Source organism: Schistocerca americana, chromosome 4 (assembly GCF_021461395.2).
Source record: "Schistocerca americana isolate TAMUIC-IGC-003095 chromosome 4, iqSchAmer2.1, whole genome shotgun sequence".
In the NCBI taxonomy this organism is placed as follows: Eukaryota; Metazoa; Arthropoda; class Insecta; order Orthoptera; family Acrididae; genus Schistocerca; species Schistocerca americana.
In genome coordinates this window covers 827,530,878-827,556,490 of record NC_060122.1, presented here as the reverse complement: position 1 = coordinate 827,556,490, position 25,613 = coordinate 827,530,878, and the positions used below count along the sequence as shown (strand labels likewise).

The window sequence follows — 25,613 nt, the reverse complement described above, 5'->3', positions numbered from 1 at the left end:
CGTAAACACTGACTGTGAAAGCCTGTGTTGTTATGATTTACTTTCAGTTAAGTGTAAGATATATAAATAACTCGAGTTTTTCATTAAGCGCGCAGCGTGTGTTTCGTTCTTGTTTTATATGATTTTTTTCTATAGTTTTCTTTTATTTGTTGGGATCAATTCCTTGGAAATATAACAAAAAATAAAATGTGCCATTAACGTACATATGCACTTATTTGTGCGTCCTCGTGGTAAGTACTAGTACGTCAATAGTAACATTGAGTTTGGTTTTGTGATGTAATTGCAGCCTGTCTAGCCCTGACTGTTTGGAAAGCGGAGGGTGGTACATATTTTTCATGAATGAAGATACCCTTAATTTCCTGATATTGTTGTGAAATTTCCAGAAACAGCTCCAACAGGGAGGAAAGTAAAGCCAATGTTATCTCCAACGTACTATGTTTGTGTTGTATGGATGTGAGCCTGAGAATGTAACTTTATTTAGCAGTGCACCCAACTATGTAATTTATATTCGTCTGTGATGTTTCATTGTTTGTTGCAGTTATTGCAATTACCTCTACACATACTTTAATTGGGGGAAGGCCGGAAAAATGGAATCACAACCAATCACGAATGCGAAATGTGAAAAGTGAACAGTGCTTCGATTTGCATGCCGGGAATGCAGCGCAGTGTAATATGGCGGCTGACACGGGTATGGATACGTGTCCATCCCCAGAAATACCAGATTCAAGGAAAAGGCCGCTCGATGGTGATGTTGAAAATGGGGTTACGAAGAAATCGCACTATGCCGGAGGTAACCTAATCGTTCTTAATAATTCCTAAGCTGCCAAGATTCATAAGTAGTCAAGCATAAGTTTTGCCATACTGTTGCTATGTGTTGGTTCCACTTTGGCGTTTGAGGTGGCAGTAATGGAGAAATGTGCGCAATACGGTTCTGTTTTCAATGGAAAAAGTGAGTTATTAAAAGAAAATATGACGGAAAAATGATGGCGAGAAGTTAATATTTCGATGTAATATTTCAGTTTAGCCCGTAAATAATGTTATTTGTCGAAAATTGTAGCGCAACGATGCTGTCATAATGATGGCTGGCTGGTGACTTGCAATAAAATGTTACGTGACAGTGAAGACGTGACGGTTGTACTGGAGAGAATGAATTGTTATTGATTTTTATCAAATGAATTCGTATTTTCACTTCTATTGTTGCGATTTTCTGCACACACAATTTATCTATTGATGACATGCGTGTTATGGAGCCTACCGAAGGAGGTAACAGATAGTTAGTAAATGCCAGAAGTCTAATTTTATTACACAGTTGATTTCTGGGGCACATGTGCAGTGCTATGTACGCATTCCGCCAGGTACTTTTTCTATGAAGGTGATGTCGAAATGTATAAACTAACGATATTGTACAGGTCATTTTCTCTAGTCTTTCTCAGCTGTAACAGACTACTCTTATTAAATGCCCCATTTACTTGAATTTAATTCTGGGGAGTGACGTTTTAAGCAGATATACTTCGCACACCCAGTTAATGAAAAATATTTGGGCAGGAATGACAGCCTAGATACTGTTTTTCCCAGTAAATAGGTTGACGTAATTTATTGAGAGAATATATCATAGCGCTTTGCACCTTGGATATAAAATCAGAATTCGGTTAATGATGTATTAAGTTTTTCTGTTTTGCAGGAAACCTGGTTAATCGTTTATATATACGAAGTTATCGTGTGACAGTATGCACATCATCTAATTTGCTCGTTTGAAGACTTTTAATTATCGTATTATGTCATGTAAATTTGTTATTGTTAACGGATTTAGATGACCTATATTGTATTACATGTATAATAATCATTCAGGCGTTCCTTTTTCAACACAGGAGTAAGATTTTGGGGTCATTCAGTGTTATGGACGTACCATTTGTTCAGTTGACATCAGAATGTTAACGGAAAAATACACACACTCGTGAATATAAACAACATACAGCGAAGGTTTGATGTAGGCAGTGTTTATTGACCACTAAACAAAGCAACAGGAAGTGTTATAGATGTAACAAAATCTCGTTTCATGGAATGGCCCTTCAGCATACTTTGTGTGGGGAAACGATTGTGTGTGTTTTCACCATCTGCAAGTAGGTTCCATCGTTACTGAATACTGGTGCTTTGCACGATATGGCTTTTCATTAAAATTGAACTACATTTAAATTTAGTGGTTCTGTTCAGAAAGTGATCGAAGATTGATTTCCATTGCTTTTCAAACTGTTTCAGTATCCATAATCGACAAGGGAGTTGGTCAAATATTTTTATTACTACGTAGCTTGCTGTCTTGCACTCATGAGTTAACATTGATGCTATTATTTTTGTACTGCAGTGGCAGTCATTTGGGAAGAATAGGGTTCAACCTCAGTTCAGACAAATGTTTAGATTTCTTTTGACTGTTTTAAGGTTAAAGTTAAGGTGCTATGTAGAGAAAAACAGGACAGTTAAATCCCCATCCTTGTCCAGTGTGAACTTTTTCCACTGGTAATGTCCTCTTTGTTGAAATGTTCGACATTAATATCCTTTTATTATTTTCATACAGTACGCAGTTCGTAAAGACAAATTCCACAAGTAAACATACTTGTTAAATGAAATCACTTTCAGGCATAACGTGTTAGCCTACTTTATTTGAAATAAGCAGATACAGTACTCAGCTGGCTGATTTTGATACCCAAGATAGGCCTAACTTCAAAATGTACATAAGTGTAAAATCGTGACATACTTGGGTACCGTTCAGATTTGAAAATGACGAAGGTGTTGAAAATGTTGAGCCACACATTATTCATGCAGCACATTTTTGACAATCTAATTGCTGTACTGCATTATTCCACATTTTAATATATGGAAGATTGCAAAGTAAGCTAACATCCAGATAGGCTACTTAAATTATACAAATTGCCTTTTGCATGTGGAGCAAATGTTAGTGAACTTAAGTGCTTGATATCTATGCAAGAAGTCTAGTGACTTGTAATAATTCTAGTTACATTACTAACAGAACACACAGGAATACTGAAGATACTTTACTAGATTATTTGTAGAAACAAATTTTCCCAAACGTTAGCCTTTTAAGAAACAAAATTACCTGTCCCGCCTAACAATGAAATTCGTGTCAGTGTGTACTCTTAGGAAATCCGTAATTATGTGTTGAGTCAATCATGATTAGGCCTACTGGGATTCCCTTCCCCAATCCCTCTCAATTTAAGTGAACATGAAAAGACATAATTTCCCATATTTTAGATTTGTTCATGTAAAACTCCACCATACTGACAAGGGTGCCTTTGAGATAGTCACCAGGTTAAAAAGGTTGGCAATTTCTGTAGACATAAAATACATAACCAATCACTTTGTGCTAATAGTTTTCTTTCGGCCCATGTTAATCAGTCATGTTACATAAGACCAAATACCAGTCAGGATTTTAACAACTGGAAGTTCTGCTTTTGAAAAATTGAAACTAGAAATTGTTGTCTAACAGTAAAGATGATACAGACCCTTCCCTTTTCAGTCATGTGTAAAAGGAAATGCTTTACACTAAGAGAATTGCAAATACTAAAGTATTAGATCAGCTCACAAAACAGGAGTTGAAAATGGCTAAAGTGTAGAACAGGACCAGTGCCACTGTGTTTCTCTATTGCACATAAGTGGACATCACATTAGTATTGCATAGCCAATGGAATGGTTCTTTCACATAACCAATGATAGGTGAGAATAGAGGAGCTGAATTTCTAGCACCGAAATCGAAACAATTGTCTTCTTCACTATTGTCACAAAAATTTTGTTTGTGTTTTTATTTTATTCCAAATATGTCACAAATTATGGGCTTTTGGTTCTCCAAATGAAACGAGTATTTATTAGAGTTATAATCTTGGCCATCACAAAGTTTGACTGTTTCTTGCGAACTTGTTAAGATTTCTGATGTTTTAGTATATTGATTTGAGGTTGTGACAATATTCCTTTCTCTTGTTTCAAAACCTGTTGTATGTCTATTACTCACCCATTAGCTGTGTAGAACCAGCAGCTGACACACCTTCTTTCACTTGCCATACCTCACAGTAACTGCTGATAGTATTGCTGCATGAGACATGTAAGTGCGCCACTGGTTATGATATAGACTTCTACCAGTGAAAATTGTTGAAGGTATTCCCATTAAATACTATCCAAAATAAGCTTCCAGTCACCATGTAAGAACCAGAGGTGAGTTCTTCAATAAGTGAGTCATGGTTTCAAACAAGAACATGGAAGAGAGAGTTTTTGAACTTGAAATCTGTTTTACTGCCAGGAACCATTTAGTGGAGCTAACCCCATTGATGTGTACATTGTCACTGGTAATGTATGTCAGTTAATTTTAATGTGACCTACAGCTGTTTTCATCTCTCATGTGCTAGTCTACTCATCTTTATGTAACTACTGCATGACGTGCGAATACCATCCCCCCCCTTGTGAACTGCGACACGTTGTTTACAAGTGTAAGTTTCAAACGATTTAAAAAGTAATATTTGCTATTAGTAATATGAGTGTTGCATCATTGATAATTACAATTTGTGACTTCAAGACAGTCAAATGTTGTTACTGCTAGTTTAGTTCAGTGCTTATCTTAATACAGATTTTCATTGCAGGTGGGGACGGCACTTACCATTTCAAACTACTGGTACCAAGCACTGCTGCTGGAGCTATCATAGGAAAGGGTGGAGAGACAATAGCTCAGCTGCAGAAGGACACGGGTGCGAGAGTTAAAATGTCGAAGGCCAATGACTTTTACCCAGGTAACGTTGATACATCGGGCACACAAATAGTTCCAGCTAAAAGTTTTATGAAGTAGCTTTTTTTTTTTTTTTTTTTTTTTAGAGTTAATCAGTCAGTAATGGGAAATGGTATGATGTATTGGCTTAAATGGGAATATGTTCATTGCTACATGTAAAAAGGTGAATCTGTCTTCGTGTATTTTGTCTTTGTTCATTGGAAGTTCCAGTTTCCATGATTCTTTTGTAGAGAAAGCTTGGTTTCAATATGGGACATTTGGTATTAACTAATGTTGTCAAACTGCTGAACACATTCTATTCAGAAATAACATCATTTTGGTATTTAAATGCTCTACGAAAGACAGTAAATACTTTCTAAAGACCATATCCAGTGATTTACACTTTCTGTGTAGGTTGCTATCTGGGAACATTTGAAATTATGACACTAATTTTTTCATCCCCATTCTGTTATTCCATTGAAGAGTGCTTTTGAAAGAAGCTAAATTGTCCTGGCATACTTTTTGTTGTTGTTGGTAAATCTTTTCAGATCATATCTAAATTGGAACTCCATTGTAGCAGTGATGGAATTTCTCTTCATTTCGTCTCTTGTAGACAAACACCTTTTTGCATTGCCTTAGGTGGTGTTTGAAGTACTCATACCCTGCCATCTGCCAGTACCAGTATATATCAGTAACTATCAAAGTAACCTTTTGCCATGTTAATAATGTCCATGCAAATCCGTGTGCCCTACGACACAACAGCAAGCAGAAACACACGTGTGGTACAGTGGCTTGGCGAGGTCAGGGTTTTATTTGGTTCATCTGTTCACTGGCTGTTTGTTTTCCAGCATTGAATTCGTGATTTTTTTTTTTTAGAGAGGCAAGTCGGTACACTGTTAAAATTCCCAATTCAGGTCCCACAAACTTGCTCACGATATTCTCTCTTTCCTCAGTATTTACCCAATTATGAGGTTCTTTTCCCAAATTCATCATTTGAAAAATACAGGTCTGTCTGGTAATCACTGATTAAACTGTTGCTGCTGAGGTCAATATTTGTACATTGTTGGTAGAGCAGATAGGGATTGTCTTAAATTTACAGATGACACTTTGGCAGTTAAGGTCACTTGTAGATTTATTTCAAAGACTTTGGAAGGGCAGGGGTGGGCAAAGAATAATACTTGCATTTGAACCGGCTCGAGATTTCCTGATATGCCAAAGTGCTTGATACAATATTGATGTTGTTCAAACAATTGTGTGACATTTGACTTGTGCAGCAAAAGTGCGAGGGATATGTGAGAAATTATAAACTGTCCAAAACAGCAATCTATTGCTCTGCTTAAAATTTGACAATTTTATGAAAGACAGGAGGAAATAGCATTAAATTCAATCATCTAACAAACTCTTGTATTTGAACAGATTCGTAATAACTGTACTCATGCATGTATGGCTACTGAATGTGAACATTAATGCTAATTTTTAATTAAAGGTAACATTGAAAAGTGAAAAAGTTGTACAAAAAATTGATTTTGAACCCTGATCAATATTTTATTTGGTTGTGAGAGACTAACGATGGGTAGCAAGTGAGAAATCCGGTCACTGTTCATCTGTTAGAATACGGTATTAAAGCATTACCAGCTCTTAATGAGCTTTAGAATGTGATGATGACATTCAGATGAATCAAGAAGAAACATTAAATCAGCATGAAATGTCTAACAAACAGTTGGTTGTATTTCTAGAAGGCGAAAGTGGGACACTTGGAAAAACAGCATTTTTGACTATGAATTTTTGAAGGGCAAGAATTGTCAAGAAGAAAATAGTTGCAGAAAAAAGGGGATGAGAAATTGTATCTCATACTAGTTATCACTGTCTGCAAGAATACTGCACTGGTGGCATACAGATCGTACAAGTATATATACATTTCTAGCAGTTGAAATGTTAATTCATTTACTTAAGCATTACTTAGCATAATTCTGATGAGGTTCATGTACAACAAATCTAATGGTAATTAAATTGCAGGTTTGCATTTTATATCCTCTTTACTTGTGCTATCATGTAATATTTTGCTCTTCAAGTAGCAAAACTTGTTTACAACTTTGTTTTTCACGTCTTAATGTTCGAGGGTGGTTTGAAAAGTTCTTACATCACCGAAACTTTTTTTTATTTATCAATGTAGTCGCCTTTTAGACTAATGCACTTGGTCCGACAATGTTCCATCTTGAAAATGATTTCCTCCAGGCCTGCACAATAGTTTCTGGCTATCAATTCTCTGATTGAAGTGAATCTTCGTCCGCCAAGAATAATTTTCAGTTTTCGAAAGAGGTGGAATTTACGGAGCCATATCAGGTGAATAAGGCAGGTGTGGCAACAATTCATACCTTAGTTCTTGTAATTTTGCCAAGGCGATGGCATGTGTGTGGGCATGCGTCAAGAGTCATGGCACCCATCTTGTAGATAATTTTTTCATTTCTAATTTCTCAGTTAAAATGTTATATACCTTTTCAGATGACATCTGGCAAATCTGAGCAATTTCACACACTTTCAATCGGCGATCCTCGGTGACCATTTAGTGCATTTTTGCAATGATTTCTGTAGTAGTGACACATCTTGCCGACCACTGTGCAGGTCATCATCTAAGCTCTCCCGGCCAAATTTAAATTCATTTGTCCACTTGGCGACAGTTGAATATGAAGGAGCAGAATCCCCAAGTGTATTCTGGAAATTTTAAAACCACCCTCATAATCTTACCAAGAATATTTGATCTGATTTGATTTCACTTCCTTATCCTTGTTTGTGCCCATCTTGTAACCTATTTTCAAGACACTGTCAATTCTGATCACCTGATACTGAAAGGGCTTTGCTAATACAAGGAAGAATAGCTCAGCAGTCAATCCCATGTTATTATTATTATTATTATTTTGCTTTTTTTGTATCCAGATTTCAGCTCTAAACAGCCGTGCTTTGAAGATGGCTATTTGTAGCTGAAATCTGGATATATGACATCACAAATATGGCGGAAACGTCCATAAACCACGATTTCAATATGGCGCATATAAAGTAGTTACATACACATTATGAGGACGAAAATACATCGAAAAACAAATACACACACGTTCCACAAAAAGCCTAATGACACTTAACGGGACAAGTGTGGGAAATAGGGGGGTTTTGGGTGGGGACAAACTAAATATAAACAAATTAATACATCCACCCCCCATACAAAACCACACAAAACAATGAAAAAAACTGACGTCACAAAACTCCCCATCTGGAATCTGACACTTCCCTCGACCTATATAGCTCAACAGCAGCTCCCGATCCCGTAAATTAGGACCTAACACTTCCCTTGACCTATAACGCTCAAAAACATCTCCCGATACTGATACCAACATTAACAGCCACACATTTGGATCGAACACTTCCCTTGACCTGTTATCCTTACGACATCTCCACATACAGCAGTCCCTGGTCTGAGACGCCGGAACTGTAAGCAAGCCTCATTTCTTCACGACATACTGAACACTTCAAGACTTCATCCAAAAATCCGAATAGCTGAAGAAATTTTATTAGAGACAATGCACTGTCCCCCATCCTAGCCGACAACCGAAAACTGTTGACCCTGTCAGTCATATCCATACCTACCAAAGACATAAAAAAAGCAATTTACCAAAATTCACACACGACGCCACATTCGCAAACTAAACCAAAAACATCACCTAACACACCACCAGAGAGCACCACCGATCGCATCAAAACGACACCTACAAACACGCCACTCTCACAAACTAAATTCCGCGCCGTCGTGACTTCACACACAACAACAGCCTTATGTCACGGGTCAAAGCCGGACACTTCGGTCGACCCCTTCCGTATAATAATCTACAGTTGCCATGCACAATGATTCCTTAGGGAATCAAAGTAGGTTAGGTGACAATTTCATTCGCAAATCTTAAAACTTTTTATTTCTTCTCCCTGAACCGTAATTACTTTTCCAACTTGCTCCTAATTTTCCTTTACTGTTTGCTCATCAATGGCATCAGAATTTTAAAAAGTGTACTCAAATTGACTGTGCAATATAAAAATCACCTTAATATGCACATACCTTTCTCCCTGCAGTCGAGTGAGCACAGTGTAGAGAGGCAGGGGTGTGTGTGTGTGTGTGTGTGTGTGTGTGTGTGTGTGAGAAGCTTGGATGTGTGTGTGTGAAGCTTGGATGTGTGTGTGTGAAGCTTGGATGTGTGTGTGTGTGTGTGTGTGTGTGTGTGTGTGTGTGAAGCTTGGAAGAGGAAGTTCATTCCAAAAGCTAGCAAAGCTGTGCAACTATTGTTTGTGTACTTATCGACAACGCAGCGCTTCCGCCTTTTGGCGAGTTGTCTCCTTTATTCCAAAATAATCCGTAATTCTCAACCAGAACTTTCTGTACCTTATAAATGTAGGTTTATCTTACTGCAGTCTTAATTACAAGTGTTGGTATTGCTTCATATATTTCTCTGGCTTCTACCAGTCATTCTGTCCTTTTGTAGATAATTCATGCCAGTATTACAACCATGACCTGTAAGCACCTCCCTTCTTTGGAATTGGAATTAATGCAGTCTTCCTGAAGTCTGAGAATTTTTTTTCCATCCAAGTATCTCAGTAGTTTTGAAGGAATGTCGTGCTCCAGATATGTTGTCATGTCTTGATGCATTCTCACGATATATCCCCCGCCATCATCTTAATCCCCTTTCTCTTCTTTCTCCACAATACTGTCCTCAAAGTTTCTCTCCTTTGTAAAGACCTTCCATACATTCCTTCCACCTTTCAATCTTTCCTTTGCTTAGTACTAACTTGCCATATGACCTCTTGATATTCATATTTGTGCTTAAAGTTTCTCTAAAGGTTTCTTTAAATTTTGTCGTTTTCATCAGTTAAATTTAACGTATCATGTTTTAACCGAGGATTCTTACTGGACCTTGTATTTTTGCCTATTTGATCCCATGTTGATTTCTCTACTTCATCTTCCAAAGCTACCCACTAGTCTTCTATTGCATTACATTCTCTTTCTTCAGTCAATAGTTGGCTAATATCCCTCTTGAACACTCAGTCATGTTTAGTTGTTTCTACTCATCCAGGTCAGATCATTTCTACATTAGTGCAGTTGCTTGTACCAAGTGTTTGCAATGGGTAAATAGTGCTCTGCAAACTTCTACCAGGCAGCTCCCCCCCCCCCCCCCCCCCCCCTCCACCTCACTTATTTTAAACTGTCAGTGCTCTACTGTTTTCCATCTCTTTATCTTCTTAATGTTATATTCCAATTCACAATTGAAATTGTCACCTCTATTAACAATGTGTATTACTTATTTTATCTCCTCATATATTCTTTCTCTCTTCATCGGCAGAGCTAAGAGATATTTATATTTGTAAAACTTGGGTGGGTGTTAGTTCTGTGTCTGTTGTAGCTGTAACAAGGGATTCCCTATGCTGTTCATTGTAGGTTACCTGTGTTCCTATTTTCTTATTCATTATGAAACCCACTCCTGCATTACCCATTTTTTGTTTTGTTAATCATGTGCACTCACATGATCAGAAACATAACTGTTTGTACCAATTCCCTCTATCTCACTTCATTCTATTCATTTTGGTTTCCAAATTCTTCAACCTACCTACCAGATTAATGATCTAATATTCCATACCTATAGAGTGCCAGATTTTTTAATAATAGTAAACTTTGAGTACACTCTGCTCGGACATTCAAATGAGTGACTTGAGTTCATCTTGGAGTAAAGACACACTGTACATAATCTGTGCTAAAAAGCTGTGAGGCCTAACCCTCTTAGTGCATAGTTCAGGTATCTTGCATGGATATGAAGAGGGAGGCAGTTGTCACATGTCCTTTTGAACAGTGAACTTTCTGTGCTGCGAAGTGCTTTCCTCATTTTGGGCAGTGCTACAAAGCATTGTAGCAGTTCACGCTGGTATTGCCGTGAGAACGTTTGTGTGCCAGAAGTGGAGGGAATTTGCTTAATTAGTATTTGTGTGTTTTAAGCAGATGGAGAATCCTTTAGGATAACCAAATCACTACGCTTTGTCAAATTCATAAAAAAAGTTAAAGTTGTAGCTATAAAAAAGATAACTAATTCCTTATTGACAAAAATGTAAAATGCTAGTTTAAGGCAGCGCAGACCATATTAAACATACTGGTTACAAAAACTCCTCATAAAAGAGTAACAATGACATTAGGATCTATATTTCATTTGGATCTCCAGCCACAGTTTGATTATATGTGCTCAAATTTAGAGTGCTTAGGTGCTCATGTTGCCTGTTTATCCAGCACGTACCAAACGATAACAGTGGACATTGGTGCTCTTAGTCTTGATTTTAAAAGGAATGTTCTAACCACCTAGAGAAACCACAGGCCTTCTCTCACATCCCCAGACGACACTAATTACAGGACCCACTTCCTAGGACAAACTTATTTTCAGTCAGATATAAGCTTGAGGCTGAAAGAGTTACAGGCATTGCAGTACAAATTTAGTGTGCTCATCTGCTACTAGAGTTGTTCCCAGGAACTGAAACTGCTTATGAAACATAGAAAAAGCTTGGGGCAAAACCTGCCTCAGTGGCTACAACCATCCTGATCTAATGCAGATTTACTTGATTATAAAGAAATGAATGTAGACATGTTACCACACACATAAGCATGTCCATGAACAACTGTAAAATGAACACTGCACATTGCTTCTCTTTGTACGCTTCCCAATAAACCTATGCCTAACATCTGTAAATGGCTTCCACTTCTTCATTGGGTCTATGTTACTACTGTCACCTAACTATCGATATCAGTGTATCCTATTGTTTCAGCAGCATTAAAAGAAGTTCCCAATAGGTCACTATCCCTCCATAACTAACAACATTTTTATTTCATAAAAATCAGGCAAATGCTGACAGCATGTTGTGTTTCTTCATTGGGATGCTACATTGTCTTAAGTGAACAAATGTTCCACGTACTGACCATCACGTAGCAAATGTTGTGCCATTTTTTTGTTTTCCGTCGGGCTGTGAGATCTCATAAGTTGAAAAGGGCCTAGCAGAGCAGTTGACTTCACCATTTCATTGTGCAAGATTTCAGTGCTGACAACCTACTGTGCAGCTGCTCAAAAAAATACAGTAATTGCCAAATAGACCAATTAATCATTGACCTATGTGTCTATCCATTACACACTAGAGAATGACTGCATGTCACTACAGCACATAGTATGTATTCCAATATAAACCTCTCACTTAATAGTGTGGGAAGGATGGATTGCTAATCACCTTGTAGAGGAGACATTGAGTCACAGATGGGCACAATTAAAAAGATTGCTTTCAGATAAAGTCCTTCTGAAACAGAATGCGCGCGCGCCTGAGATTGTGCCTGATGTGAGCAGCAATCTGTTGGGATGGTTGAGGTAAGGAGGTGGCTTGGGGTAGGGACGCAGAGGAATAGCAGATTAGGGGAGGTGGTGGAAGATGATGTGCTGTTTTTAGCAGTCTGCAGGGACATGGTGGGGACAGGATAGTGCTGTTAGGTGTGTTGGTGGAGTGTGTAGTGCTGGAGTGGGAACATGGGAGGTGAGAAGAGGTGAAAGTCAAGAGACTAGTAAAGGTTGAGGCCAGGGAGGATACATGAATCAAGGGTATGTTGTTGGGAGAGTTCCCACCTGCACTATTCAGGAAAGCTGGTGTTGGTAGGGAGAATCTAGATGGTGCAGGCTGTGAAGCAGTTATTCAGGTAAAGCACTTCATGTTGGGCAGCATGTTCAGCACCTGGGTGGCCCAGCTGTCTTCTGGCCATAGTTTGGCGATGGCCTTTCATGCATATGGACAGCTTATTAGTTGCCCTGCCCACACAGAAAGTGGCACAGTGTTAACAGCTTAGATTGTAGATCACATTGTAGCTTTCACTGGTAGCCCTGTCTTTGTTGGTGTAGTAGATGCCTGTGACTGGACTAGAGTATGTGATAGTGGGCTAAGAGACAAAAGGTAGGGGCAGGCATGAATTAAGGATGGAGAAGGATATTGTGTATGTTTGCTGGTTGGCAGGTTACTGCTGTAGGGAGGGGGGTGTGGTGGGTATTCCTCATTTGAGGGCACAATGAGAGGATGTCAAAAACCCTGGCAGAGAATGTGATTCACTTGCCCCAGTCTCCTTTGTGGTCGGGACAGTGGGTATATGTGAGGTGGTAGATGAAAGGCAAGGTATGGGAGATCTGTTTCTGGACAAGGTTGGGAGGGTTATTTTGATACGTGAAGGCCTCGGTGAGAACCTTAGCATAATAGGGAGAGGGACTGCTGATCACTACAGGTACAGTGAAAATGGATGGCTAGCTTGTATGGAGGTGACCTCTTGGTATGGAATGGGTGTCAGGTATTGAATTGGAGGTATTGTTGATGATTGGTAGGTTTGATGTGGATGGAGGTACTGATGTAGTGGGAAGGGTCATGTCACTTTTCGTAAAAGCATGTACCACATCTCTTGATCCGTCATAGTAATGAAAGGTGCTTGCAAGATTTGAAGAAAATTTATTTTATTGGTAGTTAAGTTTTGGACATCACACTCTCGGAGGAACGGTTTGTGATACGTGCAAGTGTGATAAGATATAGGCACATCACATTTACAAGTCGAGACAGCAAGTCAGTGTCCCCTTTTTCTGTGGGGCGGCTTGTTCCTTAATATCACAGTTCGGAGGTGTTTTGCAGCCACAGAGAAAAGGGTTGTCATCACAACAGTGTAAGTTTGTGACATGAAAAATAACTGTCAGTTGAATTTTGTTTGAGCTAAGATGATGTTAAGATCAGTCAATCATAACATTTTGAAGACTGGAAGTTATTGTGAATGGAAGTAGTGGTATGTTTTGTTAAGAAAAGTTAATAAAGAAATTCAGCGTGGAATTCTTCTGAGTTATTTAAGTAATTTGGGGGAAAAATCCATGCTCTTTCAGCATCCAAACAGCGCAAGGTGAGACGATGCCCATAAACTGCCTGTGGAACATTGACAGTGGCTAAATATGTGACCGCAAGAAACTTTAATAATACATGTCATCATCGAGGGCAGGGGGTGATAAGTTCCACGGATGATACTTCCTTGACGTAGAGGTCAGTATAAGGACTGTGGCAATCTGGACTCACTAGGACAAGGTTAAGTGAATGGAGGAGAAGGGGTCAATGTTGTGGAAGAATGTGTATGGGGTAGCCTTTCTTCAAACCATATTGTGGAGATAAAATAGTGAATCTGAACCAGGTGAGGGTTTGGGATTCTGGAATGTTGGGTTTTCTCTTTACTGACTTCATGGGTTTGTTTATAGGTGATACCTTCAAAGGAGAAGTAATTGTGGCTGAAGATATAGTTGTTCATTGTGATCAGGAAGCAGGCAGTAAGTTTGGAGTCAGTGTGGTGTGGGGAAAGATAGTGTTCACTAGTGGAAAGACAACAGGCATTGGGTATGTTAGTGTAGAGGAAGGCGGCAGCAACAGTGGTGAGCAGGGTGCCATGTGCTAAAGGAATAGGAACTGTGGAGAATTGGTGGAGGGTATGGTGGTGTCTTATATGTAGGAGGGTAGGTTATGAGGTGTTGGTTCACGAGAGCAGATATTTTCTCATTGGTGGCACAGTAACCAGTCACAATGAGACATCTTAGGTGGTAGGGTTATGTAGAAGGTAGGGATGCAGTGAATGTTACGGGTGAGGAGGGACACAGACAGAGAGGGAGAGGGGGGGGGGGGGATTTGGGATAGCAGAGCAGGTATTGCAAGGTGGTTTGGGCCTGATTTATGTAGTTTAGCAGGACTATAGTCATGAGGGTGAAAGACAGTTTGAATAAGGGATGGAGATCATTGTGGAAGGAAGGGTTATAGCCAGAGAAAAGAATAATTTGATAGATTCAATGAGTTAGGCAACACTGCAGGAAGCTTGTGAGGGACTGGGTTGTAGCCAGGGAGAGGGAAATTTACTGTATTGATTCAGATAGAAGCAAGGCTACATGGTGGAGCATGAAATATGTGTAAAGATATGTGAGAGAAGTCACAAAAAGGACAAAATGGATTAAGTATAGCAGCTAGGGGGAGGGAGTAGGCCTTACAGTGGAAGACCAAAATGATATCGACATGAAAACACAATGAGGACAAAGATAAAAATAAATAAAAAGCTGATGATAATCAGACACAGTTTGGTGGGTGGATGTATGAAGAGAGGGGGGCTAGCAGGTGTTGTAACTACGCAGTTGGGTTAGATGAGGGGTGTGTTTGTTTGTCTGAATAAGGGGACAGACAGAGGGGTGGGTGGCTCGGTACAGATTTGAACATGTTACATGTTGCCCAGAAAAATACACAGTATTGTGGTAGGGGGTGTGGTCACTTGGAAGGTCCAGGAATAATTAAATCGGCAGGAAGATTGTGAAAGTCAAGTCAGTTCAGATTCATTAATGACATCTTTATAATCTGGACTAAAGACATCTTTTTGATTTGAACAGAGGCTGAAGATATCCTATCCACATTCCTCCAGAACCGCAACACCTTGTCCGCCTATTTATCTCACTAGTCCTCCCCAACCCAACAAGTCGTCATCCTTGATTTTGACCTTCATCTCAGTGATGGCTGCATCAGTACCTAAATCCTCTCAGACGTACCAACCACAAACATACCTCCATTTAGACAACTGCCTCCCATTCCATACTGAGAAGCTCCTTCCATAAAGCATAGCTTCAAGGTTAGTTTTTTATGTTGATTTTAGTTCTTTCATAGATTACAAACTATGCAGTAATGATGGCAAAAGGTATAATTATCCTTAAAAAAAAAGTTTGTGGTGAATTGTTGAGCAGTTTCACAAATAATTGGCTTTTCTATGGAAAAGTCAGTGTTTATCAGAACATTGATGCAGCCAGGTAACCCACAAAATGTTCGGTGTCTAGCACTAAAATTTATAATTTTGCTTGGTAGAAATATTAAGCCACTGCAATCTGGAATTGCAACTGACTGCAGTGTGCCTCTCCTTCCATACAATCTGTGGTTGCTGTGCACAACAGTTCATGATGGAATCAAAATAGGACGTGAGCTGAAGCACATCACAATTTAGATTTCAGTGCTTCGAGAGCTACCGTGTTGTAATTGGCGGAATTCATATTTTTACACCCTGTATAATACTTTCATGATTAAAGTATAGTGTCATTCAACACAGAAAACTCTATTTTCACTTGAGAAAAAGTGTATTGTATTTTCACATGGGAAAAATATATTTTTAACTGGGTAGTCTGGGAAAAATCCATAATTTTATTTTCCTGTCCATGTGTATATGCCCTGTGTAGGGACAAGAAGTCCCTCTCCCTATTATGCTAAGTGCCTCACTGAGTCCTCCACATATCAAAATTACCCTCCCAACCATGTGCAGAAGCAAGATCTCCCATGCTTTCTCTGTTCAGTCACCTACCACCTCCCATATATCCACTGTCTGGCCACAAAGGAGTACTCTCGCGTCTCTGTACTCTGTACCATCCAGGACTAGAGCAGTTGAATTACATTCTCCACCAGTGTTTAGACAACCTCCTTATCACGCCCTGAAGTGATGAATGTCCACCTCACCCTTCTGACAGTGGTAATCTGCCACACAGAGAACCTGTGCAATATCCTTGTCCAGCCCTAATCCGCACCTTCTCCCAGCCCTCTTGTGTCATGGTTCATATTCCTGCAATAGACCTAGATGGAAGACCTGTCCAATATATCGTCCCACTACTACCTACTCCAGTCCAGTCTCAGGCTGCTTCTATCCCATGAAAGGCAGAGCTACCTTTGAAAGCTGCGATGTTATCTACAAACAAAGGTGCAAACACTATGCCGCTTTCTGTGTGTGTCTCAACTAACAAGCTGTGTGCATGAATGGCCACTGCTGAACTATGACCAGAAGACAGGTGAACCATCAAATTCCTGTAACCTCCCTGATCTCAACCTTTGCTAGTCCCTGCACTTCACCTACCTGTCCTCTTTCCTGCTCCTACTCCAGCGGTAACCGCAGTTTATCCCGTAAATACTCCTAGCAGTCTTTCGCTCCTCTGTCCAGCTCTCCATCTCTCACTCCCTGCAGGACGGGGGGTTAGATTAAGCCTTAGGTATTCCTGTCTGTCGTAAGAGGCAACTAGAGTGTCTCAAACATTTTGGCCTTTATTATGTGATGGTCCCCTGTAGGGTTGACCTCCATTTTTCAAAATTGTCGCGAAAAGTGAGCCATTTGCGGAAGGGCGCCATACGTGGTGCATCATGTCAGTCATGCGTTGAGACCTGTCGCATCCTTTGTCAATGTGGATTTTCACTTCTGCTAATTCTCCAACTGTTGGGTGAGGTCACACTCCTGGGTGCATATTTTTCCATCAAGTGTGCAGTATTGTTTTCCACACTGACGATAATGGACTTGTTCGCCTTGTTGCACCTGATGTCCAGCATGGTAGCCAGTCCATTGTGGAGGGGCCGCCATGTTCTCTGTTGGTTGTAGCCCCCTGACCACACAAGGATCGCTCTGCTGATGTCTGCGCCGTTAACTCCCCACATATACCGAGGAGTAGATGACAGTCGCCCTGGGCCCTGGAGGATCAGGACTCCTGGCTATGGCCATCCATTCCCCCATTTTGTGTCCCTCAAGTCTTCCATCCGAACACCCCTTTCCAGACGCCAACACCTGGTTGCCATCTTTGATTTACGAAAAGCACATGACACAACCTGGCAACATCAATCCTTGCCACGTTATATGGGTTAGGTCTCTGAGGCCCGCTCCCGATTTTTATCCAGAATTTCCTGTCGCTTTGTACTTTCCGTGTCCAAGTTGGTGCCTCCCATAGTTCTCCCCCTCCCCCCCATATCCAGGAGAATAGGGTCCAGCAGGGATCTGTAGTGACTATTAATGATCTAGCAGCAGCTGTAGGACAGTCCGTCTCACCTTATCTATATGCAGACTACTTCTGTATTTCATACTGCTCCTCCAGTAGTGGTGTTGCCGAGTGGCGCCTACAGGGAGTCATCCACAAGGTGCAGTCATGGGCTCTAGCCCACGGCTTCCCATCTTCGGCCACAAAGTCATATGTTATGCATTCTGTCGGCGTCATATCGTTCATCTGGAACCAGAACTTTACCTTAATGATGATCCACTCACTGTATTGGAGACATATCAATTCTTAGGACTGGTTTTCAGCGCCGTATTGACTTGGCTTCCTCACTTTCGCCAGCTTAAGCGTAAGTGCTGGCAGCAGCTCAATGCCCTCTGCTGCCTGAGCAACACCAACTGGGGTTCAGATCGCTCTACGCCGCTGCAGAGCCCTTGTTCAATCCTGTCTTGACTATGGGAGTCTGGTTTATGGTTCGGCGGCACCCTCAGCATTGCGTTACCCGCCCCAGTGCACCACTGTGGCATTCATCTAGTGACAGGAGCTTTTAGGATGAGTCCAGTGCCAGTGTCCTGGTGGAGGCTGGAGTCTCTCCATTGCAGGTTAGGCATGCACAAGTGCTAACCAGTTGACGTTGCACACATTCGTAGTTCTCCTGCACATCTGAATTACTATCTTCTTTTCCCACCCATGGTGGTTCATCTCCTGCATCGGCAGCCCAGGTCAGGGCTTCCAATTGCAGTTCGTGTCCGATCCCTTCCTTCCGAACTGGAGTCCTTGCCTTTACCACCTATACTTGAGGTCCATTCACGTACACCTCCATGGTGTACACCTAGGCCACGACTTCGCCTGGACCTAAGGACTCAGCTAACCCCACAGCTCTCTGCTGCCACTTCCTCTCGATTCTTGACATGTACCGAGGCCATAAAGTGGTTTACACCGATGGCTCGATGGCTGATGATCACATCAGCTTCGCCTATGTCCATGGAGAACATAGTGAACAGCATTCCTTGCCTGATGGCTGCAGTGTTTTCACTGCCGAGCTGGTGGCTGTATCTCGTGCTCTTGAACACATCCGTTTATACCCTGGGAAGTCATTTCTTCTGTGTACTGACTCCTTGAGCAGCCTACAAGATATCTACCAGTGCTGCCCTCGTCATCCTGTGGTAGCGACCATCCAGGAGTCCACCTATCCCTGGAACAGTCCAGTCGTTTAGTGGTGTTTGTCTGGACGCCAGGTCACGTCGGAATCCCAGGCAACGAACTTGACGACAGGCTAGCCAATCAGGCTACGCAGAAACCGCTTCTCTGAAGCTGACCTGTGTGCAGTACTACGCCGCAAGATTTTGTGGCTTTGGGAGACGGAATGGCATAACCTCAGTACGCACAACAAACTGCATGCCATTAAGGAGACTACAAATGTGTGGAAGACCTCCACGCAGGCCTCTCCCAGGGAGTCTGTGGTACTGTCCCTCGGCATTGACCACACTTGGGTGACACATGGCTACCTCCTGTGCTGTGATGACCCACCTCAGTGTTGGTGTGGCACCTGAAAGTGGCCCATATCTTGGTGAGCTGTACTTTGGCTGCCCTGTGATGGACTCTTCAGTTGCTGGACTCGTTGCCGTTAATTTTAGCTGATAATGCTTCGTTGGCTAATTTAGTTTTAGGTTTCATACTTGACAGTGGATTGTATCATTCTATATCATTTTTCGTGCATGTGCTTTGTCCCTTTTGTGTTCTCCACTGTAGTGCTTTTAGGCTGGATGTTTTAATCTGTCGTAGAGTGGCTGGGTTTTCCTTTTTATTCTCGTGGTTGGCCAGCCACGGTCATCTGCTCTCTCTTGTTTTTATCCCTTCTGTTTCTTGCTTATCTCTGGGGTTTTCTTTTCCTCCCCCCCCCCCCCCCCCCCACACACACACACACACACACACACACACACACATTGTTGCTCATGTCAGATGCAATCACATAGTCAGGCCCCAGCTCATGGAGACCAACTGTGTGTATCAGTAATTTTTCATTGCACTTGTCTAGGATGTGTCTGCTATTTGGTGAGTAGCAGTATATCCTCTCCATATTGTTGTTATACCACCTTTGATGTTCCATTGTTTGATTTTGCTGTTACTAGTTCATTTTTCACTCCCTAACTCCTGTGTAATGTGTGTTTTGTGTGGGACAGTGACCATTTTCCAATTATCCTCTCGCCTCATTCTCCAACCAGTGGAGTGCCCACCATGATGGATACTCAAGTCTGGCCATCCTGATTTAGGTGTTCTGTGATTTAGGTTAGGTTTTCTGTGATTTAGGTTAGGTTTTCTGTGATTTAGGGAAATCACTTCAGGCAAATGCTGGGATGGTCCCTACTCTGATGACCTCGCTGTTTGGTCCCCTCCCCAACATCAATCAGTCGACCAACCAACCAATGTTTGACGTTAGTCATACAGTGTATTGCTGGACCGATGATACATACTACATAAGACAGTTTCCTCTTTCCTGCTCCTCAGGCCCTCCTCACTGCAAACATGTACCTTCGTGCTGTGAAGAGATCATAGTAGGCATTTGTAAATGCTGATGAATTTTGCTGTCAGTTGCAACTTGATATTCACACAAAGGCACACTGTATTGTAAGAACGATATAAAAGAAAGTGTTAGGAATCACATGTGTCAAGCTTGAGAGTAATTGTGTCCTAACAGATATGAGCCTTAGTGGTGGTAGCATTACCAGCCCTTTTATCGTTGCTGAATGCGAGCATTATGCTGTGTGTTGTGCAATAACCATCTTTCATTCTTATCCCATAAGTGAACATCTGCATGCAACTCTGGTAGCCTCACAATGAAATTGCACACACATTGTAGAAATGCACCCACCTCCTCCTGCTGCTGCTGCTGCTGCTGCTACTACTACTACTACTACTACTACTACTACTACTACTACTACCACTACTACTGTAATATTAGATGCCCAAACATCCTGCTTACCACCTTCCAATTAGTTGTCATGACAGCTAGACTTCTCATACAAAGCAAAGTATCTCTTACATTGTCAGTGTCAGCCAAGCAGGTGAGAATTGTAGGAACTGATGATAAAGCAGTCTTCTTTTAAGTTGACATCTCACAGTTCTCTTGTGTTAAATCAGCTGTCTTTCTGCTGTCCCTGGGCTGTTCCATGTGTCAGAATGGGATGTTCGCATAACATTTTAACGTGTTCGCATTACAAAATTAAATTTTTATTGAAGCTGTACACACTTTCTGTGACAGTAAAATAGTATTGGTCTAAATAAAATTTTAGTGAAATTTTGAAAATAAGTGAGAAGACCTGTTACTAAATAGAACTCAGGCAGGACAGAAAATCCATCACTTGTGATACCAAAGCATAAAAAATCTTTGAAATTACAACCTACTAGATTCTAAACTATTTTGTACTTGATAATTAGTCAATAGCCCATTTCCATTAATAATTTATTTCCATCTATGGTTCTTTTATGATTATTCCTTAAGGCAGCACAATGAAACTTTCATTGAGACAGAAATTAGACTACCAAAAATATTTAATTTCAGCTGTTTAATTTTAAAAACATTGGTTAGCAACATGAAAAAACCTAAAATTTCACATTTTAATGAAAATATACCAGCCTATGAAATACACTTCTTGTCCAAGCCAGGGAGTGAAAAACCTTTGTTGATTATCAATATCAGGTGTGTCAAGAATTTGATGAAGATCGTACCCATACAGTATTGTCAGCTTTAAATGTATATTTGTATCGCTGTTGCAGTTTTCCCCTAAACAAAGTTAAATTGATTTTTATTCCTTTTATGGCATTTGTAACACAATTTCTACTCAAAACCACCACATGCCGTATCATGTGAAACACTACCTTTCCCATTGTTGTAGTTTGAATTCTTATTGCAAATGGACTAACGATGTGTAGTACCATTTGAAGTGACTGCATTTTTGGAAAAAGATATTTACAGTTGATACTTAATTTTAGATATAAATCTTCGATTAAGGAAAGTACACGATAACGAAAGGCATTAATAGTGTACTTGTCATGTGAAATTTTGTCAATTACTACATCATAACTTCACTGAACTCCTGGAGCTATCATGGAAAGTGCTGTGAAGAATGGAGTATGCAGGCTATCATTTTGCTACATGATGGCGAATCTTAGCACGGTCAGTTTGAATAGTTACTTCTTTTCCTTTGGCAGCATCTCTCTTTTTGTAGGAATACTTGGCCACTTTTCTTCAGTATAAAGCAGTTTTTTAAAAACTGTGAAATTCTGGAAAGAAACTCAGTAAACACGCCCCCCCCCCCCCCCCTCCACAGTGCCTTCTTCCACAATTTTTCTTCTGATAATGAACACAGCTTCAGAAAGTACTATATACCACACTTTGTGTCTCTTAGACGTGCAGACTTTATCAGGATGCATATAATTGTGAAAACTGGGTGTGGTGACACTTCATATTTACTGCTCAGAGGGGCACTACAGAGGAATCCAATTCTAAAATTAGACAATATAAGTATACAGAGGAAGCAAGCCACACGTTATCTCAGACTGCATCTAAACGAAAAACACTTTCAACCGTCATATAAAATTGACAATTGACAAAGCCTCCAAAATTATGCACAAACTAGCAAGACTAAACACAACTCAGTACAAATTACCTATTAAGACAATAAGGACCTACCACATTGCGATATTTGAATCCATCGCATGCTTCGCTGCAAATGCTTGGGCTCACAGACTAAAAAGACAATTGCAAGACGTGGTCAACATAGTGTACTCCTGAGAAGGAGCGGAGTCTTCAACACCACGTCACTAGAGGTGCTTTGTGTTGTGATGGGGACGTGCCCTATAGACATAACAATACATTACAGAGCTTCACTTTACTGGCTTACGAGGGACAGGCTCGATAAAGTCACCAAAATTATGGGAACCAACATTATGAACAAGACACAAATGAAACGTTGGTGGATTCAAATGTGGCAGGGAGAGTGGGATGCACCCGACAAGAGTCTCTGAGTGCACTCTTTCTTTCCTGATGTACACGAAAGACTACAATTGAAACATGTTGACCCAAGTTGGGGGATGGTCCATTTCCTGACAGGCCACAGGCCGTATCCAGTACATTTAAACCGTATGGGACTAACTAATGTTGAAGTATGTGTATGCGGAGAAACTGGGACACCAGAACATGTCACACTGCTGTGGAACATACTAGCACAAGTGAGACCTATACAGAACGACAATGATATACCCAGAATAATATGTAATCCCAATGACTGAAACACAATAAATAGTGTAGCCGATATTGTATCGAACACTCTGCATGAAGAATACAAGCGCTAAAACCCATATGGAAGGAGGCGTAGACAAGCACAAACAACACAACAAACCACATGGGAGGACACAGTCACGACCACAGATTCTGAAACTGAGGAAGGAACAACATGGGAGGACACAGTCACGACCACAGATTCTGAAACTGAGGAAGGAACACTAGGTGAACATGACTCAGAAGGGATTAACATGTAAGGGACCAAACCCAATAATGCATGACGCTGCATGCCACTAGACAACAATCATAAAACAAATAAACACTGGCACCAGATACTAAGATTTTAGTAATAAGGTAATATCGCTTGAGAGGAGAAGGCTCGAAGAACTTTTATTCCGATGCTGCTCCTCCCCAGTGACATCCTGCATAGTGTTTAAAGTATACTGCACACAAGCAGTAATGTATTGCTCGTCTTATTGCGTGCAGACATAAGTATATTCTCTTCCTATTCAAAGCTACAATCAATGAATTTTATATATCAGGCTGGTATTACACTATCAAATTTCTTTGTCTAAGATTTGATCAAAGATGTGATCAAATATTCTGTCAAATATATTTGACAAAGATCTTTGACGTAGCGCTAGAAGGGGTATTGCACTGTCATCAAATTTTTCGTCAAAGTTCAAGATGGCTGACAACAACTTGTTATTAACCGCAGCAGTTGCACGTATGCACATGCGGAAAAGAAGTGTGGGGGGGGGGGGGAGGAACCATACATACAAGGTTGACAGTCTTAAATTCCTGGGATTACAACTTGATAACAAATTCAGTTGGGAGGAGCACACCACAGAACTGCTAAAACGCCTTAACAAATCTGTATTTGCAATTCGAGTGTTAGCAGACATAGGCATCATAAAAATGAAAAAGCTTGCATACTTTGCCTACTTTCATTCCATAATGTCATATGGTATAATATTTTGGGGTACATCTTAGTCAAACAAAAGTTTTCAGAGTCCAAAAGCGTGTAATACGTATTATTTGTGGAGTAAATTCACGGACGTCCTGCAGAAACCTCTTCAAAGAACTGGGTATACTAACTACTGCCTCTCAGTATATTTACTCCTTAATGAAATTTGTCCTAAATAATATCTCTCTTTTTTCCACCAAACAACTAAGTTCATACATACAATACCAGGAACAAAAATGATCTGCACAAGGACTTCAGAGCACTTACTTTAGTTCAAAAAAGGGTCCACTACTCAGGAACACTCATCTTAAATAATTTGCCAGCAAACATAAAAATTTTAGTTACAAATAAAGATCAGTTTAAAAGAAACCTGAAAGACTTACTAGTGGCCAACTCCTCCTACTCCATTGACGAAATTTTTAATAGAAACAAATGATGTATTTATTCATACTATTAGTATTGTTATTTCAGCTTAAAAAAAAATTGACATGTTCCACATCCACGAGGATCTCCTCAGCACGGATCTATGGAACGAAAAACTAATCTAATCTGGGTGAAGCCGTGGGTTTTACTACGACACGATAAAAGCATTCAAGAACACTTGTTAGGTGGGCTTACAGTGGAAGACATCAAGTTGTACATCAATTACTTAAGAATGGATGAGCATAAATTTCTGTATGTGCTCTGTGAGGTGTATCCTCATATCACAAAGCACAATATTCACTTAAGAACTGCTACATCTTCAGAAGACAGGCTCACTGTAACACTCAGATTCCTTGCTACAGAAGAGGGTTATGTTAGGTTAGGTCAGGTCAGGTCTCCAATCTTCTTAATCTATTTTTGTATTCAGGGTGCCTCATGTAAAGCGCCTCATCAGCTTCATACATCTCTATTAATTTTGTATTTTTCGGCACACACCAATTGTATTTACCGGCAATGTTTATAAAAACACTACAGACGACTGAATGCAGCGATGCTAGCGCTCCATGTGGTAACATGTCACATTGCAGTGAACAGAAGACAGACGATTTCTTTGATCAAATCTACAGCGAGGCCCTAGATTTGATCAAATATTGGACAACATATGACAAAGTCCCTATTACACCATCAAATATCTTTGACAAAGATATTGGACAAAGAAATTTGATAGTGTAATACCGGCCTCAGAAATGTATTAAGTTATTTAAGGAATAATGCATTCAAGTAGTGATGTACTATATTCTATTTGTACTAGCAAGTTACAAACGTAAGTGTGTTTCTCATGTAAAGCTAAAATTGAAGTGCTCAATCAGCATTTAATATGTATAATCTGTGTAAACATACATTAGCACATACCATTTCAGATGAGAATACCTTGAGGTTGTACTGAAACCACCTCATTTGAAATAGGTAGAAATAGGCCATTATTAACCAGCATGCTACTTGGACTGTATTCCACATCCAAATACAGCATATCACTTCCCTCTACATACTACAAATTATTTTCACCACGCACATTGTGTTACATTTTCTTTTTTTAAAATTTTTGACATTTGCATTGTATAAATTATATTCTCAACAACTAGGTAGTAACAAATTATATGGAACCATTGTACCAGTTGTTAAACATTCAATTCACTGTAACCTCAGAGAAATCTTTATATATCATGTTCTTTATATTATTAAAAAAAAGAATGAACAACTGTATACAAATAAGATTGTAACAATGAGAAGTCTTTGCCA

At 40.2% G+C, this 25,613-nt stretch overlaps 1 protein-coding gene across 4 annotated transcripts in view; it reads left to right on the top strand.

The window, feature by feature from the left end:
- The first annotated feature begins 419 nt into the window (after window positions 1-419).
- Window positions 420-25,613, top strand: part of LOC124612250 (RNA-binding protein Pasilla) — an 83,035-nt gene continuing 57,841 nt past the window's right edge. For 3 of the 4 annotated variants that reach the window (XM_047140327.1, XM_047140326.1, XM_047140325.1), the window contains exons 1-3: window positions 420-453; window positions 539-790; window positions 4,641-4,787. In XM_047140327.1, the coding sequence (XP_046996283.1) occupies window positions 435-453; window positions 539-790; window positions 4,641-4,787 (418 nt within the window). In that variant the 5' untranslated portion in view covers window positions 420-434. Of the gene's footprint in view, window positions 454-538; window positions 791-818; window positions 950-4,640; window positions 4,788-25,613 lie in introns of those variants that run through there. The other variant, XM_047140328.1, reaches the window with a different exon arrangement.